The sequence below is a fragment of the Myotis nattereri genome (assembly GCF_964212035.1).
Source record: "Myotis nattereri genome assembly, chromosome: 2".
Classification (NCBI taxonomy): domain Eukaryota; kingdom Metazoa; phylum Chordata; class Mammalia; order Chiroptera; family Vespertilionidae; genus Myotis; species Myotis nattereri.
In genome coordinates, this window is record NC_138076.1 from 316,569 (window position 1) to 337,086 (window position 20,518).

The 20,518-nt window shown below is 62.9% G+C and overlaps 1 protein-coding gene across 11 annotated transcripts in view; it reads right to left on the reverse strand.

Moving 5' to 3' along the window:
• Positions 1-1,338: 1,338 nt before the first annotated feature.
• Positions 1,339-20,518, reverse strand: part of AGPAT5 (1-acylglycerol-3-phosphate O-acyltransferase 5) — a 62,133-nt gene continuing 42,953 nt past the window's right edge. Inside the window, exons 9-14 of one of the 11 annotated variants that reach the window (XM_081082580.1) lie at positions 7,559-7,756; positions 6,197-6,331; positions 5,520-5,713; positions 3,963-4,256; positions 2,583-2,650; positions 1,397-1,762 (exon numbers count right to left, since the gene is read on the reverse strand). In XM_081082580.1, the coding sequence (XP_080938706.1) occupies positions 7,613-7,756 (144 nt within the window). In that variant the 3' untranslated portion in view covers positions 1,397-1,762; positions 2,583-2,650; positions 3,963-4,256; ... (1 more) ...; positions 6,197-6,331; positions 7,559-7,612. Of the gene's footprint in view, positions 1,763-2,582; positions 2,651-3,670; positions 4,257-4,632; positions 4,853-5,519; positions 5,714-6,196; positions 6,332-7,558; positions 7,757-13,909; positions 14,021-20,518 lie in introns of those variants that run through there. The other 10 variants (XM_081082584.1, XM_081082581.1, XM_081082573.1 and 7 more) reach the window with 10 other exon arrangements.

Below are 20,518 nucleotides of genomic sequence, written 5' to 3' on the forward strand. Positions count from 1 at the left end.
AAAGCCCCCTGACGCCCTTCCCTCGCCCTGGAGCTGCTGCACCCCGGCCCCCACAGGCCAGGGCTTGTCCTCGGGGAGATGGGCGTGGACTATGGTCACAGGCACATCCGCAGCCTGCCTCTCGTCGCGAGCTCCCTGACAAACGTTTATTGAGTGCCTACTGCATGCCAGCTGGGGCCGCCACCGAGACCCCATGGAGGGCGCGGCCTGGGGGACTGGGCCCCCGAATCTGCATTAGGCTGAGTGATCAGGGCCTTCGTCCTTCCTTGGCCCTGGGTGCTCATTGTCAAAGGGTGACAGCGTCTCCCTCTGCGGCTGAGGTCGGGTTTCAGAACAAGGTGTAGGGCGGTGAGATCGTGCCCGCTGCACAGCCAGCCCTGTCATGTAGGATCGGCTTCCCACCCTCATCCCGGCCCAGTTCTGGGAGAGAAGCCTTAGGGGTCTGGCTGTCCCTCCTCCCCCCCTCCTGGCCCCTTCTGGCCCCTCCCCAACCCTCCTGGCCCCTCCTGGCTCCCCGAGCATTTCAGGTTTCATGCTGTTTACAACGAGTGCCCTGAACCCCGCACTCGGCCAGTCCGGCAGGAAACTGGAAACAGCGTGGGTGGCTGCTGGACCGGCTGGGAGAGGAGTTACTGCACCGTCAACACTCTGATCAAAACACTTTACCCGACAACAACGTGATTAAGATGTTTGTGCACAAAGGAAGTGCTGCCCACGGGAACTCCTGGGCCGGGGGTTCGATGGCTGTCTGACCTCTGCTTGTTGACATTATCCTTCCCTCCCCACCCAGCCTGGGACCCGTCCACCCTGCCGACAGCTGGGCTCTGAGGATTTGGTCCAGATATGTAAAGGTAAAGTTAGCATTCCTACCAAACATTCCCACACATTCCCCCACACAACATGCACACACACGCGTGCACACATGCATGCACACACATACGTGCACACAAGTGCACACACACATCTAGAGTACTCAGTTGAGCCACCATCCAAAAGTTAGGACCTAAACAATCAAGCTGGTCCCTGGGTGTCAGGAGAGGAGAGATCCCCTTCTGACACCTGCATCTTGGGAGCACGGTCCCCCTCGGCCCCGCTGAAAAACGAGGGAGCCGGGCAGCGTGTTTCAAGTCCGCTGCGGGCGCCGCGAGACACTAAGGCAGCGCGGGGGGAGGAGGCTCCCTCCAGGCGGCCTGCTCCCTGCTGTGAACTGCAGGTCCCTGCGTCTTCTAGGAAGCCCCAGGTGACACAGAGTCCTGGGTTCTTCTGGGTTCTTGTGACAGTTCGCTGCCCCTGGCAGAGCGATTATGCTTTGCTCCTTATAAGAAAGTATCCTTTCGTTTTAAATATGTTTTTATTGATTTTTAGAGAGAGAGGGAGGGGGAGGGATAAAGGGAGAGGAACATCAGTTGGCTGCCTCCCGCACACCCCGTACTGGGCATTGAGTCCTGACCGGGAATCAACCCGTGACCTCCTGGTTCATAGGTTGACACTCAACCCTGAGCCACGCCGGCCGGGCTGAAAAAGTGTCCAAACTGCATTCCTTTATGAGGATCGAGGTGAGATCATCCCCTTCCTGGAAGAGGATGAGAAAGGTACGCTGATCATCAACCACCTGAAGAGGCAGCTGTCACTCGGAGACTCCCCCGAGGCCACTCTTCAGCTCCACGCACAGCCGCCTCCCGTGGCCAGACAGCAGGTCCCGGCCAGGCTGCTCCTGCGGCCTCTGCACCTTCCCTTCATCTCCCCGCGTGGCTTTTGCTCCCTGTGACGGGAGATACCGTGATGTAAGCTCATTCAACAAGGAGTTAAGGCCCCCCTCCCCTCCTGCTCCCTGTCTTCCTAGCTCTTCCCTGGAGTGTGGGTCAGTCTTTTCCTCGTTTCTGCAAGTCCTTCCTTGAGGACGTCCCATCAGGACCCGCCAAGTGGAAGACAGTCCACACACACACACACACACACACACACACACAGACACACACACAGAGACACACACACAAACACACACACAAACACACACACACAGACACACACACAAACACACACACAAACACACACACACAAACACACACACACAAACACACACACACAAACACACACAAACACACACACAAACACACACACAAACGCACACACACACACAAACACACACACAGAGAGACACACACACACACAAACACACACACAAACACACACACAAACACACACACAAACACACACACAGAGACACACACACAAACACACACACAAACACACACACAAACACACACACACAAACACACACACACAAACACACACACACACACACAAACACACACACACACACAAACACACACAAACACACACACACACACGGGGGAGGGGCTGGGGACCCTTTTGACCTTTTCCAAACCCCTCTGTGTTAGGGACGATACCCAGGCCCCCACGGGATTGTGCAGAGTAACGTGCCCAGCTCACACCGGCTACGAGCAGGTGCAAATGCATATCACCAGCTAATTGTGTTATGTGTTGTGCCGGGAGCCGGTCCATGCTTGCTGTTTCAAGGGACCTGGCATATATGGCATACTGTTCTTAATATGTTTGCTCACCTTCTTGGCACTGTGTGTTTTAACCAAGGTCTCCGAGAAAGGTTGAATCCCCAGGTAGGGATTTTCTCCTGAAGTTAGGGAGGGAATAAAACTCCTTAACTAAGTGCCAGGCGGGTAATTAATCACTTTAACTACCAACAATCATGCTTAAGCTACATAATCTTTACTCCCTGGAATGGAGATAAGAAACGCCCTAACCTTTGGAATAGAGATTGATAGGATTGGAATCAACTGGTATAAATACAGATGTAACAACAGGACACAGAACCTAGACACAGAACCTACACAGAAACTAGAGAGAGAACATGGCAAAAGATCCTGGACAAAAACTGGCCACAGAACCTAGAGACAGAACCTAGCAAGAGAACCTGGCTGAAGAACCTAGAGACAGAACCTGGCTACAGAACCTGGATAGAACATGGCAAGAGAACCTCACTAGAACCTGGTGACTGAACCTGGCTGGAGAACCTGGAGAACCTGGCTGGAGAACCTAGCGAGAGAACATGGACACAGAACCTGGCTGGAGATCCTGACCAGAACTTGGCTAGAGATCCTGGCTAGGCTGCTGATCAACTGAACGCTGTCTCTGTGTCATTCCTTCTTCACCGACTCCGTCCACACCTTTGGGGACCCCTGGACCTGCTGGGGCAGGACCCCAGCAGTGTTGCATTGTGTTGCGTTGTGTGTTGTGTTGTATTGTGTTGTGTTGTGTTGCGTTGCGTTGCGTTGCCAACCACATAGCCAGTTGACAGCGTTGGCTAGGAGCCTTTGCACAACAGGCCGATGGGAAGGAAGGAGGGTTTGCCGACAGAACAAAATCCATCCTGAGCGAGTTGCACTGAGCTGTGTGGGACAGCGGTTCCTCCCACCCTCCTCCCCAGGCAGGAAGCTGGCCCTCTCTCGGACTCGGATTCCCACAGACCCTACGCCCCCTTTCGTCCTCCAAAGCTCAACTCCACCACCACCTGTGGGGGCCTTCCTCGACTCCCCCCCCACCCCATGCCCCCAGCCCAGGCTGGTACCCCACAGCTCTTTGCCCTCTTCCTAAACAAAGGCGAGTGAAGGGCTGCAAATCTTTTTTTCTATCTTTATTGTTGAAAGTATTACAGATGCCCCCTTTTTCCCCTATTGACCCCTCCCAGCCCGCCCCACCCCAGGCCTTCACTGCCCTATTTATTGTCTGTGACCATGGCTGAACGGTCACCCTCCCCGCCTTCCCTCTGAGATCCCGCACTCTGTTCCCTGCTTCCAAGTCTCTGGATCTAGTTTGTTCATCCGTTTTAATTTGTCACTTAGATTCCCCCCATGAGTGAGATCCTGTGGCACTTGTCTTCGCTGACTGGCTCATCCCACTCAGCACCATGTAAAAAGCTGTGGTACCTTTACACCAGGTTTGAACATCTAGCTGAGCCCCGTACAGGGCCTGGCGCAAAGCTTTCATCATGAATGTGGGTGTTGTCACCAAAGACCACAGATGGGGGTGAAACAGCGGCGCTTGTTTCTCACGGCTCTGAGGCTGGAGGCCAGGATCGAGGTCCCAGAGGTTCGGCTCCTGGGGGCTCCTTTCTGGCCCGCAGAGGCCCCCTTCTCCTGTGTCCTCATGGGGTGGAGACAGGAACGGAGCTCTCTGATGTCTCTCTTGTTTTCCTCGGTTCTCACCCGAGGATATGCTCACTGATTTGAGAGAGAGGAAGGGAGAGAGAGAAACGTCGATTGGCTGCCAACTGGGGACCGAACCTGCAACCCAGATATGTGCCCTGACTGGGAATCAGACCCATAACCCTTTGCTGTACAGGATGAAGCTCCTACCAACTGAGCCACAGCGGCCAGGCCTGGGGTCTCACCTTATAAGGGCACTAATCCCCCCCCCCCCGAGAGCCACACTCGTGACCTCAGCTAAATCGAACCACTTCCCAGAGCCCCCTCCAAACACCATCACATCAGGGGCGAGGGCTGCACCATGGAGTCCAGGGACAATCCATCCCTGGCAGGGCCGCCCCGATGCAAGGGGGTGGAGAGGGGCGATGGGGGCTGCTGGCTCTTGTCGCACCTGCCAGCCCTGGAACAGGCCAGGGCCAGCAGCCATGCCCTCATTTCAGAAGCAGGTGCAGCGTCCTCAGCAGGCGCTAAACGGAGAGAGACCGAGGCAGGGCCTTGCTGTGAAGGGGCCCGTAGACCAGCCTGGGCTTCTAAACGGCTCCTCGGGCCCTGGCCGGGCGGCTCAGTGGGTTAGAGCGTCGTCCCCACACCACAAGCCTGCAGGTCCACCCCTGCTCCGGGCACACAAGAGGCACAGTGACGCATAGACCAGGAGAGAGCAGATCGCGGCTTCTCCCCCGCGCTGTCTCCAAAATCAACAAAGGCAAAGAAGTAAATGGCCTCTTCTGCCTCCCGCCCTGTCAGCAGCTGTCACTGGACTTCACCACGCGTGTCGCTCCCGGTAGCTGTTCCCGGGCATTTGCCTGTGTCTGCGTCAAGCCCGCCCGGCTGCGTTTCTGGGTTTGATTGAGGTTCCTCCCTCCCAGCTCCTCCCTCCGGCTACACAGGACGCAGGGAAGGGGCTCTGAGGGCCCTGACCACCCGGGGCCCTCCCCCTGCGGGGGATCTGCAGTTCCAACCGCAGGGGCTGGGCTTGGGCCCCGCCCGTGTCCCCACAGCCAGGGCACCTCCCTGGCGAGGCCTGGCCTCAGGGTGGCGCCTCCCAGCAGCACTGGCCTGAGGGGAGGTCCAGACAGGGAGCCCCTCAAGCAGGGCGCCACGTGGGGGCCGGAGGGGGACCCCAACTCCCCGAGTCAGCCTCCTGGTCCCTTCTCGCCTGCACCCTCTCCTCTGCTGGCAGAGCAGAGAGGGGCGTCGACAGAGCCGCCCGGGGCCTGGGGAACAGGCTTGGAGGGGACCCTGGGCAGCAGCCTCTGGAGGCACCAAGGCCACACATGCCTGTCTGCTCAGGCTGCCCAAGCCCAGGGGCCGCGGAGCCTGCCGCGCGGGGCGTGGTCTTGGTTCCGCGCGGGGCCAGGCGGGAGGATGTCGCATTCCTCCCGCGTCCCGGGTCCCGTCTCCACTGAATGTGAGGACACGAGGTCTTTCGGCGCCAAGCGAGGATTCTCCTTTGAGCCTTAGCCGGTTCCTGTCTTTAAAATAGAGAGACAAATATCGCACGATCTCACTCAGGTGTGGAATCTAATGAACCAAATACACTGCCGAACAAGAGGACCCGAGGTATGGATGCAGGGAAGACTGACATGGGGGGGGGGGGTTACCAGAGAACATATATGCACATATGCATGGCCCACGGACACAGACAGCGATGTGGTGAAGGCGGAGGGGGGCGGGGCTGGGGAGAGGGAGGGCAGGAGGGAAAGGGGGGACATCTGTAACAGTCTCCACAAAAAATCACAAAATCTACTGGATTCAACTTCCCACAGCATCTCGAGCGGCGACGGCCCTGTGTCCCCAGCGCCGGGAGGGATGCTGGACGTGAGGAGTCAGGGCCCCAACCAGGGCCCCAGGCCCCACAGGGTGGCTGTCCCCCGAGACCTGTGAGCGGCACTCACTCCCTCCCTCACGCAGCCGCCCAGCCAGCGAGCAGAGGGGATGCTGTCGTGGTTACAAACCTGGGAGACAGCGGGGGCTCCGGAGCCAGCCCCACCCCACCCACCGGGCTGTCAGAAGTCAGTCTGACGGACGTCCCCGCGGGTCCTGGCCGCCAACGTCACAGACCCTCAGCTCGAAGGCCCCAGCAGGCAACGCTGCAACGCAGGCTTAAATGACCTCTGGGGAGGAGGCCCCCTGGAAAACGACGACGGAAAAACCCATGACCGGCCACAGAGAATCATGCCTGTGGCAGGAGGGCGATCACCGCCTGGCCTGTCAGGGTTTCCATTATAAATGGGTCTGAACTCGTGGAACACGATCCTTCCGGCTGGAGTTCGCTGTGGGCAGGTTTCCAGCCCACGGGGGGCGGACGGGGGGAGGGGGAAGGGGGAGCAGACGAGGGGGGGGGACGTGGGGGGGCGGGGGAAGGGGGAGCAGACGGGGGGGGGGGGAGCGGACGGGAGAGCAGGAGCAGAATGAGCAACACGGCTTTTGTTCTTCGGGTGCCCACGCAGCTGCAGCTAGGAGAACACAGCGCCAACACCCCAACACCGCGGCCAGGATAAGGGAGGTTGTCACGGCGACCGCACGTGCTGGCGATGGTTTGTCTCTAACTTATGTTAAAAGAGGGAGCGTTTCAGCCCCGCTGGCGTGACTCAGGGGTTGAGCCTCGACCTATGAGCCAGCAGGTCCCGGGTTCGATTCCCGGTCAGGGCACATGGCCGGGTTGTGGGCTTGATTCCCAGTGAGGGGTGCAGGAGGCAGCCGAACAATGATTCTCTCTCATCACTGTTTCTCTCTCTCCCTCCCTCCCTCTTCCTCTTTCTCTCTAAAAATCAATGAAAACATATTCAAAATAAAAGGAATTTAGGGGTCGATACTTTTGCCAGGAAGCGGGGGACTGAACTGAACCACGGAGCCCGGAGGACGAAGTCCAGGCTGAACTGGGGGGGGGGGGGGGGGGGGGCGGCACAGCAGCCTCGGGATTCCGGCCTTTATTTCCAACAACCGCGCCCAGAGCTTCACCGGCTTCCCTTCGACTTGGGTTTGAAGTGCATGGCCTGTTCCTTCTCCCACTTCATCCACGACTCCCAGCTGCGAACAGCGGGTTCGGGGAAGAGACCCACGTCGCCCTGACAGCAACGCACCGGGGGCCACGGCCATGCTGCTCTCAGGGTGGCCGCCCTCGCTCTGGCGGGGCTCTGCGCTGACGGGGTGCCTGGAGGCAGGCCTTGCGCTTTCAGACAGAGGCCAACACAGTCTCCCCGAGCCCCTCCGCATCCGTATCAAAGCCGGGGCTCCCTGCCCGGGCGCCCGCAGGTGGCGCTCTCGCCCCGCGTCAGCCAGACGGCCCAGCCTCCCATTGGAGGCTCCGTCCTCACCCTCTTCAGCATCAGCCTGGGGGGCAGGCAGGGTGCTCAGGTGGCGGCTCTGGGTCACCCACATGCGCACCCACGTGGGCCGGACCGCGGGACGCACCAAAGGCCTGGCAGGGCGTATGGCACCTCCTGCATTTTCCCGGCAAATAGCCGACTGCCCTGGCTGACGTCTGTCGGGAGCAGCTGGCATAGAACTTTCTCCTAAAAAAAAGCAAGAAGAGGTGACAGTTACTTTTCTGGCTCAGGCTTCTGGCGTGCCTCTCCGTGTTTTCCTTCGTTCTCGGGAGGCCTGCCCACAGTCAGTGGACCGTGATGCATTTACTGAGAAAATTTTAATAAATAAACCACAGCGTGACCCCGTGTGCCCTGGCGAGCCCGCCGGTTCCCACGGGGAGCGCGGGGCTGTGTGGAGAACACTGCGTTCTCGTGAGAATTGTGCTGGAGCCGGAGATCCGGGCGCACCCGGCAGATTTACGGGGGACACGGGAGCCATCCTTGCGCCTGTCCCTCGGGCGAATTCACTTCTTCAGCGTCTGCGGCCTCCCTTAGCCGGCAGCCGGCACATCCTGCTGAACGTCTCAGCAGAGTTGAGCAGCTGACTCCTTGAATGTTTCACTTTCCGTTTTTATCCTCAAAAAAAGATGGGCAATGACCGCTCGCCTCCCGAAGAAAGCCCCGGGTCCCTGGGAAACATTCAGGACTGGTCGGAAACGGTGCCAGGGCTCCCCGGTGCCAGGGCTCCCCCGTGCCAAGCGTAAACAGCGGCAGAGAGCGTTTCCACGGCCCCTGCGCGTCTCTCGCTCCACTTAATCGTTTCTCCAAACCATCTTCTTTAAAGTGTTTTGCGAAGGGCCCGGTTAAAACTTCACTCACCCAAAACAACTTGTTTACCGTCATGTAACCCAACTTGGAGAGCAGCCCAAACTCAGAATAGCTGTTTGTGCCGGTGAAGTGGGCAGGAAGCGCGCTAAACAAGGTCTCGCTGGGCCCGGTCCAGGCCGGTCATTGTCTGCGTGAGGGGTGAGGAAGGAGGCCGGGCCGGGCCGGGACCGCGGCTTCCACTCTGACCCCGCGCCGCGGACCAGCGTGACTCCTGGGTGAGGGCCCCACGTGCGGTCGCTTCTCTGCGGTGACTGTGTTTCCAGCCAGACGCTCGCGGTGGGAGGTGGAGTGTATCGGCGGCCACCGTGGTGGGGTCCGTTTCTTTTCACTTTCCTTTTCGTTTCGCTCCCAAACTCCCAGGCACCCATTTCAGAAAAAAACACTCCTCCCAAAGCAAGCAGGGAGGCGCCCTGGTGCGTGGGCAGCCCCTCTCAGGGGCCCTGTCCGGCCCAGCTCTTCTCTGGGACACGGGGTCGGGCCTTCCCCACGCCGCACATGGAGTCACCCATCAATAATCATCGCCACAGCTCATCTCCTCCGCGCGTGCCCCACGTGCCGGACTGTGCGGCATATGCCAGCACATGGTGCAGACAGGGTGTGCTGGCACATGTGCTGCTCGGGAACCCTCTCGAAAGGAGGCCCTATCCTTTCTCCCACTTCACAGACGAGGAGCTCAGGGCTCGTCCCCTGCTGTGCCAGGCTCCTCAGGCCAACCTCCCACCCAGGCGGGAGCAGACAGGAGCCCGGGCTGGGCCCTCAGGAAGCTGAGGGCTGGGGCTGGGGGTGAGGCCAGGTCTGGGTGCTGCAGGGACGCTGTCCTCGCAGGGGAAGGAGATGCCTTCGAGGCAAAGACTTGTGAGAAGACACTGTGCATCCTGTGCCCTCGGGGAAACGCAAACCAAGCAGCCGCGGTAGCACCGCGCACCTGTCAGGACCCCCGAACCGGGAACATGGCAGCACCCAGCGCTGGCGAGGACGGGGGACAGCGGGAGTCCCACTCACCACCGGGGGGGCGCAGCCACCTTGGGAGACAGCAGGGCCGACTCTGACAAGTTAAACCTACCCTTACCCTGCAACCCAGGAACCCAGCATCAGTATTTATCCAAGGAGTGGAAAAGCCGTGTCCACACAAAAACCTGCACATGGCCCCGCCGGCGTGGCCCCGTGGCTGAGCGATGACCTATGAACCAGGAGGTCAGGGCACGTGCCCCGGTTGTGGGCTCCATCCCCAGTGGGGGGCACGCAGGAGGCAGCTGATGAGTGGTTCTCTCTCATCATTGATGTTTCTCTCCCTCTCCCTTCCTCTCCCTTCCTCTCTGAAGTCAATAAAAATATATTTAAAAAAAAAAACTAAACCCCTGCCCCTGGATGTTTGTAGCAGCTTCCCCGTCCCCCCCCCCCCCCCCCCCCCCCCCGTCCCCGATGACAGAACTTGCAACAACCAGACCCCCTTCAGCAGGGCGCCGCCACCCGGCCCTGGGACGCCACTCTGCTCGGGAAGGTAGTTCTTGCCGCGAGGAACCCGAATGCCTGTGACCAAGGGACAGAGGCCAATCCGAAAAGGCCAGACCCCGCGTGACGTCCTGGGACAGACAGACCTTGGGGACGGGACAGGGACAGGCAGGGGTGGCCATGGGGGGAGGGGCGAGCTCGCGGAGCCCCGAGGGTGTGGGGAGGGAAACCGCTCCCTGTGGCCTGTGATGGCGGCTGTGGACGTGGGAAGCCTCTGCTCCTTCCTCTCCGTGTTGCTGTGAACCTAAAACTCAGAAAATAAAGTCAATTAGAGAAACGAGCAGAGAGGCCCTGGATCACCCCAGCGGCTCAGATGGGCCCTTTGAAATAAGCAGATAAACAAACCTAACCGACCAATCGGCTGGTGGCTGGGGCCCCACAGGGGGCTGGGGAGGAGGCCTGGGGAGGAAGCCTGGGGGACAGGGAGGAGGCCTGGGGGGCAGGGGTCCAGGGAGGAGGCCTGGGGGCCGGGGAGGAGGCCTGGGGGGCCGGGGAGGAGGCCTGGGGGCCGGGGAGGAGGCCTGGGGGACAGGGAGGAGGCCTGGGGGGCCGGGGAGGAGCCCTGGGGGGCCGGGGAGGAGGCCTGGGGGGCAGGGGTCCAGGGAGGAGGCCTGGGGGCCGGGGAGGAGGCCTGGGGGGCCGGGGAGGAGGCCTGGGGCCGGGGAGGAGGCCTGGGGGACAGGGAGGAGGCCTGGGGGGCCGGGGAGGAGGCCTGGGGGGCCGGGGAGGAGGCCTGGGGGACAGGGAGGAGGCCTGGGGGCCGGGGAGGAGGCCTGGGGGACAGGGAGGAGGCCTGGGGGACGGGGAGGAGGCCTGGGGGCCAGGGAGGAGGCCTGGGGGCCAGGGAGGAGGCCTGGGGGACAGGTAGGAGGCCTGGGGGGCCAGGGAGGAGGCCTGGGGGGCCGGGGAGGAGCCCTGGGGGGCCGGGGAGGAGGCCTGGGGGGCAGGGGTCCAGGGAGGAGGCCTGGGGGCCGGGGAGGAGGCCTGGGGGGCCGGGGAGGAGGCCTGGGGGCCGGGGAGGAGGCCTGGGGGACAGGGAGGAGGCCTGGGGGGCCGGGGAGGAGCCCTGGGGGGCCGGGGAGGAGGCCTGGGGGGCAGGGGTCCAGGGAGGAGGCCTGGGGGCCGGGGAGGAGGCCTGGGGGGCCGGGGAGGAGGCCTGGGGGCCGGGGAGGAGGCCTGGGGGACAGGGAGGAGGCCTGGGGGGCCGGGGAGGAGGCCTGGGGGGCCGGGGAGGAGGCCTGGGGGACAGGGAGGAGGCCTGGGGGCCGGGGAGGAGGCCTGGGGGACAGGGAGGAGGCCTGGGGGCCAGGGAGGAGGCCTGGGGGCCAGGGAGGAGGCCTGGGGGACAGGTAGGAGGCCTGGGGGGCCAGGGAGGAGGCCTGGGGGGCAGGGGTGCAGGGAGGAGGCCTGGGGGGCCGGGGAGGAGGCCTGGGGGGCAGGGGAGGAGGCCTGGGGGCCGGGGGGACGGGGAGGAGGCCTGGGGGGCCGGGGTCCAGGGAGGAGGCCTGGGGGCCGGGGAGGAGGCCTGGGGGCCAGGGAGGAGGCCTGGGGGCCGGGGGGACGGGGAGGAGGCCTGGGGGGCCGGGGAGGAGGCCTGGGGGCCGGGGAGGAGGCCTGGGGGGCCGGGGAGGAGGCCTGGGGGCCGGGGAGGAGGCCTGGGGGACCGGGGAGGAGGCCTGGGGGGCCGGGGAGGAGGCCTGGGGGCCGGGGAGGAGGCCTGGGGGGCAAGGGTCCAGGGAGGAGGCCTGGGGTCAGGGGGTGGGGAGGAGGCCTGGGGGGCAGGGGGACAAGCATGGGGACCAGGAGGCGTGGGGGGCCTGGACCAGGCCTACCTCTCAGAGGCCTTGCCCTGGGGTTTTGCTTGAGGCCCCCTCCCCTTTTCTCTGAGAATTGCTAACAGCTTCACTCCCTCCCCCTCCAGGGGAGCTGAGCGTGTGTTGGTGCCCGGCCAAGGAAAATACCCAAGGTCGTGCCCAGGAAAGTGCTGGGGAAACGTTGTCTTTAGCGAGAATCCGCAGGCGGCCTCTCCCGTCCTCCCGGAGGCTGAGGGCTCGAAGGACGATGTCCCTCCAGGACCACACTGCCCATCTCTGCGGCCGGCGGGGCGGGGGCGGGAGGGAAGGACAGACGGCCTGCAGGCCTCCTTTCGCTCAGCTGGGCGGTGCCAGCTGCCACCCACGGAGCAGAGCCTCCAAGCCTGGGAGAGAGCTCAGCCTGCCCTGGGGACGCCCTGCGGCCAGCCCGCCCTCCGAGGGCCACCCAGGGCGGGGACGCGGGTCAGAGGGAAACCTGGCTGCCCTCCTGTCTCTGACCGGCTCCCGCCTCCTCCACATCCAGCTGCAGCCGGGCCAGCGACCAAGGGGACACAGGCCGTCGGAGGTCCGAGCTCGGGGACCCCTGCCGGACAGACGGACGTGAGCTTCGCCCACCCCCAGAGGACAGCGCCCTTGCTTCACCCTCCTCCACGTCCTCTACACCCACTGCCTCACCCGCTCAAACGCCCAGCCTAGGCCTCCGCCCTCCCCGGGTCAGGGAAGGCCCCGTCTGGTGGGGTTCAGCCCCCCCCCTCGTCGCCGGCTGATGTCCCCCACGACCTGTGTGCCGGGCTCTGACCCACCGGGCTCACTCCCACAGGTGGGGTGGCTGTCAGGGCCGACTGCCTCACCGTGTCCGGGTTTAAAGGCCCCCGGGGCCTGCGACCACAGGTCCACAGTCCACAGTCCGCAGCCACGGCCCGAGGACCCCTCCCACAGCCCAGCCCCCGAGGCCGGCGTCTGCGGGAGCTGCCCTGGCTGGGCGGGCACGCTGGCAGTTAGGAAGATGGGCATCTGGGGAACTGGGAACGGGGCTGGCGTGCGCCCGTGCTGAGCAGTGAAGGGGGCACGGGCGGGGCAGCGGGCACAGCGCTGGGGCAGGTGAGGCTCAGAGACCTCCCGGCCCCTCCGTGTGCCCCCGTGTCCCCAGCAAAGCCGGTGGGGGCTGCTGACTTCGCAAAGCGTTTGGAGCTCAGTCAGGTCGTGGTGCCTGGAAAACGGACAGGAGTGGAGACCATCGCATGGGGCCGGGCAGGGGCGGGGGTGGGGGGGGAGGGCGGGCACGGGGTGGGGGGTGGGCATGGAGGGGGGGGCCGGGCACAGAGGGGGGGGCCGGGCACGGAGTGGGGGGGGCCTGGGGTGAACGCAGTGAAGAGCAGAGGGCAGCCAGCACCTCTGGTGGCGGGGCTTCCTCGGGACACGTGCGTGCCCGTCGCGCCCTCACCGCCACTCACACTGGTTGGGTGGACGCCGCGCTGCGTGTGCTTTATCGCGATAAAACACTTTTAAAGAAATCTCCGCCGTCAGAGAAGGCCTGTGATGCTCTTCGACTGCTGTTCTTTCCAAGGAAGAAGAGGTGCCTATCGCCAGGCACTTCTGTGTCACTGTTACTATCACATATTTGTCTTTTAAAATATATTTGTTCTGATTAGAGAGAGAGAGAGACATCAATGATGAGAGAGAACCACTGATCGGCTGCCTCCTGCACGCCCCCTACAGGGGACGGAGCCCACAACCCGGGCCTGTGCCCTGACCGGGAATCGAACCCTGACCTCCTGGTTCATAGGTCGATGCTCAGCCACTGGGCCGGACCAGCCTTGGTGTTTTGGGGGGAATTCTATTGCAGGTGTTGCCCCATCCACCTCGGTCCTCCGGCCGGACCTGCCTGGTTACCCTCCCCGCCCTGTCCTTGCCCAGGGCCTGTGATGAGGGGACTGTGTCCCCGTGCCCGCGCCTCCACGGGGACTGGGGGACCTGGCGGGAGGGGACCCAGAGGCAGGCGCGTGGTCTCGGCAGCCTTGCCCCCTCCACTCTCCCCTTGCCACCCCCCTTCCTCTCTGAAATCAATAAAAATATATTTTAAAAACACACACCACACAGTCTGTGCTGAACAGTGTGTCCCGGCTGCTGGTGCGTGTGCCCCGCTCACCCAGGTGAGGACGCCCCTCCCTCTGCATCGGCCTCCCGCTCCGGTCCAGGGGGACGCGTCCCCCCGATGTCCCTGCGGATGTCACCAAGCGGGACCAGCTCACAAACACTGGAGGAGTAAACAGCAGGAGGGGGTGCTGCAGCCTGGCACGCGGACACCGAGTGGGGGCGACGGGAGGCCATTAAGGAAGAGGAAGCGTGGGCGCCTCGCGGAGCAAGCTTCCTGCCGGCCGGGCCCTGGGACACGCAGGGCTCGCTCCCCCCCACCCCCCACCCCCCCACCCCCACCCCACCAGGCCTGGGGCCCAGGCTGCCACCTGGCTGAGTGGACACGGGCTGCCCCCCACCCCCTCCCAGGCCCTGAACACGCAGGGCTCGCTCGCCCGACCCCACCAGGCTCTGGCTGCCTCCCCCTCTCCACCCCAAAGTGGCCCAGCAGCCAGGAGCCCGGGGGCGGGGGGGGGGGGGCAAGTCCAAGATCACAGGAGGAGAGGAAGGGGCTGAGGGTCCAGGGCCAGCCGGCGTGCAGCGTGGAGTTGACCTGTGCATCCAGAGCCCAGACAGGAGTGGGGGGTGACCCCCAGACCCGGCCTGCGGGGTCCTGGGGGCTCAGCCAGGGCAGGACAGGAAGAGGAGGGAGAGTCCGCACAGCCCCTCCTCCCCCTGCCTGCCTGCGGGGAGCCTGGGCGGAGGGGGGGGGGGCTTTTACCTCCTGAGGAAGAAAGCAGGCCACTTCCTGACGCACAGCAGGTGAACCTCAGCCAGGCCAGCGCGAGGCGCCATCTGCCCTCACCAGGCCACGCTGGCACTACTGGCTGAGGTGCCCGTCATAGAGCAGGGACAGACCCAGGGACCCCTCCGCCGGCCACCCTCACCCTGGGCGGCGTGCCCTCCCCCGACCCTCCGCCCGAGAGAAATCCGCTCACGGATGCTGTGTTTATCGCCCCTCGCTTTGTCCTGGCTTTAGGTCCATGAGCTAACGTAGTTTTTAGGAAAGAAAGCATTGTTTCTCAATTGCACCTTCAGTCACGAGCTCGCCATGACGGCGATGAAAAGGACGCATGCCCGGGAGAGGCCTGGCGGTGAGCAGGCAGCGAGGCTCCGTGATCGAATGTCGACCTAGGAACCAGGAGGTCACGGTTCCATTCCCGTCAGGGCACAGGCCCGGGTTGCGGGCTCGATCCCCAGTGGGGGGCGTGCAGGAGGCAGCCGACCCATGATTCTCCCTCATCATTGATGTTTCTATCTCTCGCCCTCTCCCTTCCTCTCTGGAATCAACAAAAATATATTTAAAGAAGAAAGACACACAACAGCCCAGGTGTGGGAGCCACACAGGGGCCACCCACGGAGGAGGGGCGAGCAGGGGTGGGCCGGCCACGCGCGGACCCAGCGGGAGCCTGAGACAGGAAGGGACTTCACAACACACGGCGCCCTGCGGACACTGCGGAGTGAGGTCAGCAGTCACAGGAGGACACACTGGGCGATTCCTCTTCTGGGGACTGACAGCCGCCGGACAGGAAGTAGGATGGTGGGTGCAGGGCTGGGGGGCGGGAGGGAGGGTTTCATGGGACAGAGTTTCCGTCTGGGAAGATGAGAAAGTTCCAGAGCAGGTGGTGGGGACGACAACACCGTGAACGAAATTAAGGCCCCTGAAGTTTCACATAAAAAGTTATTACGACCCTGGCCGGTGTGGCTCAGTAGATAGAGCATCCGCCTGCGGACTGAAGGGTCCCAGGTTCGATTCCCAGGCAGGGCACATGCCCGGGTTGCCAGCTCGCTCCCCGTAGGGGGCATGCCGGGGTCAGCTGATCCAAGATTCTCTCTCATCATTAATGTTCCTATCTCTCTCCCTCTCCCTCTCCCTTCCTCTCTCTGAAATCAATAAACATGTATTTAAATGAATAAATAATAAAACGGTGGTTAAGCGGGTGACGCACACTTAGGCTTGTATTTTACGTGTCGTTTCATGCAGTTAGAACCCCCTCAGCAGCCTTCAGTCACCACCCCTGGGGGCCCAGCTCACCCCCAGGCAGTGTTCCCTCCATCGCACAGAAACAGCTTTCAACGTGCAAGAGCTAGATCAGCCGTGGGCAAACTACGGCCCGCGGGCCGCATCCAGCCCGTTCGGCTGTTCTATCCGGCCCGCGGAGCCGAAAAAGCGGAGGGTTCTCTTGCTCTCCCCTCCGCTCCTTCACCAGCAGCAGTGTTAACATGTATTAGTTCACACAAACACTCCTTCCACGCTTTTGTTCCGGCCCTCCGGTCCAGTTTAAGAACCCACTGTGGCCCTCGAGTCAAACAGTTTGCCCACCCCTGGGCTAGATCGACTTTTCTGCAGGTTTTGCACCTGAAGCCTCTAGAGCAGCGGTTCTCAACCTGGGGGCCGAACGACCCTTTCACAGGGGTCGCCTAAGACCATTGGAAAACACATATATAATTACATATTGTTTCTGTGATTAATCGCTATGCTTTAATTATGTTCAATGTGTAACAATGAAAATACATCCTGCACATCAGATATTTACATGACGATTCGTAACAGCAGCAACATTACGGTTATGAAGTAGCCACGAAACTAACTTTATGGTTGGGGGTCACCACCGCATGAGGAGCTGTATGAAAGGGCCGGGCATTAGGAAGGTGGAGAACCACTGCTCTAGAAGCTTCCGTCCTACAGCCTCTGACCCCACAGCTTCGGGCCCCTAGTCCCGCCCACAGGGGCTCCCTGCTTTGCAACTTCCCAGCCAGGAGGTGGAGCTAGAGACAAAGGCGGGGGGGGGGGGGGTTGGGGGGGGTGGGGAGGGGGGTGACTTGGCCAGCACGCGGCCCCATCCTACACGGAAACACTGGCCTTCCGGCCACTTGCTCTCAGCCCTCGCCGCCCCTCCCCCGCTGCACACGGTGCTCCTGTCCACGGTCCCTCCCACTCTGCTGGGCACTGACCACCATGTACAGGACCTGGAACAAGAATGTTTGACCTGAGTCGTTTTTAAAAATGTGTGTTTACTGATGTCAGAGAGGAAGGGAGAGGGAGAGAAACATCCATGATAAGAGAGAATCATGAGCCGAAACCGGTGTGGCTCAGTGGATAGAGCGTCGGCCTGCGGACTGAAAGGTCCCAGGTTTGATTCCGGTCAAGGGCATGGACCTGGGTTGCGGGCACATCCCCAGTAGGAGATGTGCAGGAGGCAGCTGATCGATGTTTCTCTCTCATCAATGTTTCTAACTCTCTATCCCTCTCCCTTCCTCTCTGTAAAAAACCAATGAAATATATTTTTTAAAAAAGAGAGAGAGAGAATCATGGACCGGCTGCCTCCTGCACGCCCCACACTGGGGATGGCACCCGCGGCCCAGGCCTGTGCCCTGACCTGGAATCGAGCCTGACCTCCTGGTTCCTGGTCGATGCTCAGTCCCTGAGCCTTGCGGCCGGGCTCCCCACTTCACGAGTGAGCTCACACTCGGCTGAGACAGAGGGTCCCGCCCGGTGGCGCCGCGTGTGCGGAGCCCAGGATGCAGGACACACTCTGACCGGGGCCCGTCCATCCCGAGCCCCAGCCCCGGCCGCGTGAGCAGCCCCCGTGATACCAGAGCCCCCCCACGCCCGGAGCCCTGGCTGCCAGGAAACCCTCGTTCTGTTCGTTGCACTTTCCCGGGTCGGCGGGGTCACACCTGCTGGAGGCCGCCCCCCGGGGCACGACTAGGAAATGCCCATCACGGGGCACGAGGCTTCCACGCTGTGGTTTTCCATGTCGGTGGGAACCCCGCTCGGGGCTGTGGCCGCCATGGAGAGACCGGAACACGCCTGTGACCTGGCCGGGTGGGGGGCGTCCTCGATGGGCTGAGGGCGTGGGCTCCCGACCGCCCCTGTCCCCGGGGAGGCCGAGGGGGACACCACGCCCCACAGCTGTAAATTTCCTTTCGTCCATTTGCTTGTTTACATTTGGGGAAACATTTTTTGTGGTGTTTTTTTTTTAATGACAAAAATCAAGCCAAAAAGAAAATGGCTCCTTTTTTTAGCCTGAAGATGAGAGTTTCCCATTCACAGAAAAGTTTACATCGATGTCCCCAGACGTCTGAACGAGGGACACTGACTTCAGGTGATCGCAAGCTTTATCCAGCTGGGGTCAGGGGCCAGGGGTCAGGGGCCAGGGGTCGGGGCCGTTTTCTCCAGGTCTCAGGGTCTGGCAGCCCGAAGGCGGGTGCTGGGAGGCCCCAAAACGGCCCCTCGCCCCTCGACGCTCACCACTGAGCCACCCGGCCGGGCCGCTCTGCTGGCCGTCATGTGTAAACCAGGCCTGACACTTGGCCGCTGCAGGTTTACTGTCCCAGGCGCCGTGCGGCCCCGGCGGCCTCAGCGAACCGCCCGTCTGCTGCCTGTTGGACGGTGCACCGGCCTGCGACCCCCAACCCTGGAGAGGAGCCGTGTGCCCGCGGGCTGGGGAGGCTCAGAAGAGACAGGACGAGAGAGGCTGGGTCGGGTGGAGACGCTCAGGAGGAGGCAAAGAGCCACACACAGGCCTGCCGGGGCGGGCGGGGAGTGTGGAGCCAGAGTTTGTGTCCCAGGAGCCGGGCGCCTGCCCGAGAACCGTCGCCAGGCCCCCCGAGGGTGAAAGTGGGCGACATGAGGCACCCCAACCAGAGCCGCTAAAACTTGGGAAGAGCTCAGGCCACTGACGCCCGAAGGCCAGGTGCGCCCGGCTCCCCACGCCCTTCCCTCCACGCGGGCGCTCTCTCCCCGGGGGGCAGGGAGGGGGTCTGCACCTGCTGGAAGCCGGGCTTCCACCCCCGCCCCCCGGGACACCTGCTGCCCCCCAGGAGGGGCCTCCCACCGGACATGCTGGGCCAGTGCGGACGAGGCCAGTCGTAAATCTGTTGGTGCCACGGCGGCTCATCTGCTGGCAGACAGCTGGCCCCTCTGTCCCGGCCCCTCGCCCCGTGGACACTCTTTCCGGGCTCGCTGCCCTGGCTCCCGGTGCGTCGGGCTGAGCCCGAGCTGGCCAGGCTGTGACTCCCACATCCTCTGCCGTCACCCTGGGAGCCGCAGGAAGCGAGTCCCAGGAAAACAGGAAGCCTGGAGGCCTGGCAGACTGGACGCCTGGGATGGTCTCGCCCAGCAGGAGGCGCTGCCTCCGCCCTCAGAGACCTCACCTGCTCTCCTCGGTTCTGCGCAAAAGACACTAAATTTCAACGGCAAACCCTTCGCATGGCCTGGTGTCTTGGCAGCTCGTGAGGTCACCTGCTCCAGAGCCTTCTGGCCCAGCCCTGCCGGGGCGGCCCACCCTGGGGACACACCGCTTCCTTCGCAGGCACAGCTCGCGCGGCTCTGGCAACTCCATGGCCGGCCTGAGGACCATTGTGGGACCTGAGGCTGGAAGTCGGAGATGAGGCATCGGCAGGCCCTGGGCTGTGGGCCCTCCTGGTTCACAGACGCCCTCCCCCCGGCCTCACTGGGAACAGAGGTAGCACCGGTCCCTTCTCTCTTTTATTTTTTAGAAATATTTGTATTGATTTCAGAGAGGAAGGGAGAGGGAGAGAGACATCCATGATGAGAGAGCATGCCCCCCACTGGGGATCGAGCCCACAACCCGGGCACATGCCCGACCCGGAACTGAACCGTGACCTCCTGTGCATAGGAGTTTCTGGGTCCCTCTCAGACCCACTGACTCAGTCTCTGCAAGGGGGGCTGGGAGATTTAACACCCAGAGGTGGGGGCCCACAAACCCCCTTCTCTCCCTTGCCAGCTGGGCCTTCCCCTTCTCGGCGGGAGCGAACCCCCATCCCACAGCCCTGTACTCACAGCCTCCCCCGACTCCCCTCCCCCCCAACACCATCTCAGTGGGGTTAGGGTTGCACCACATGGACCTGGGGGCGCAGGGTTCACACCACAACCCCAGGATTCCGGGGCCAGGCTCAGGCACTGGATGCTGGGGGGGGGGGGGGGAGGGGCCCATGTCCATTCTCTCGACCAAAGACCTCTGCTGCCCCTGGACCATGGGGCGCGGGGCAGAGGGCCTCAGTCAGCAGTGGGTGTGCATGACCCGGGGCCAGCAGACCCTCCGAGAACAGAGGCTGAGGTGAGGCTGGGCTGGCTGGGCACCAGGCGGGTTCGGGGTCACGGAGGAGACCCTCAGGGCTCCCCTGGCCTTCACTGCCTCAAGCCCCAGCTGTGCCCCAGCTCCTCCTCACGACCTACAGACAGGCCTGGGCCGGAGAGAGCGGGGCGCTCGCCCACGCGAGACAGCGCTTCGCCGGGGTGTCACCTGCGGCAAACGGAGCCAGCTGCTCGCTCACTCTGTTCCTCACACACGCAAACCCACCCCGGCAGGAGCTGGCCCGGGAGGGCACCCCGCGCCAGGGAGGCCGCAGTCAAGGCGCACTGAGGAACGCGATGCTGCGGCCTGGCCCCTCAGGGCGCCGGGCTGGGCTGGACGAGGAGCCCGGCTGTCCCAGCCACCGTCCCCGTAAGGACACTGGGTGACCAGGAGCGACAGGAGGAAGCAGGGTCTGCACCAGGAGCCTGCAGAGGGGGCGTGGCCCTGCTCTTGCACCTGCCACAGGTGGTCACGCCCAGCCACCTGCCCTGCAAGCAGAGTCCACAGATTCCCAG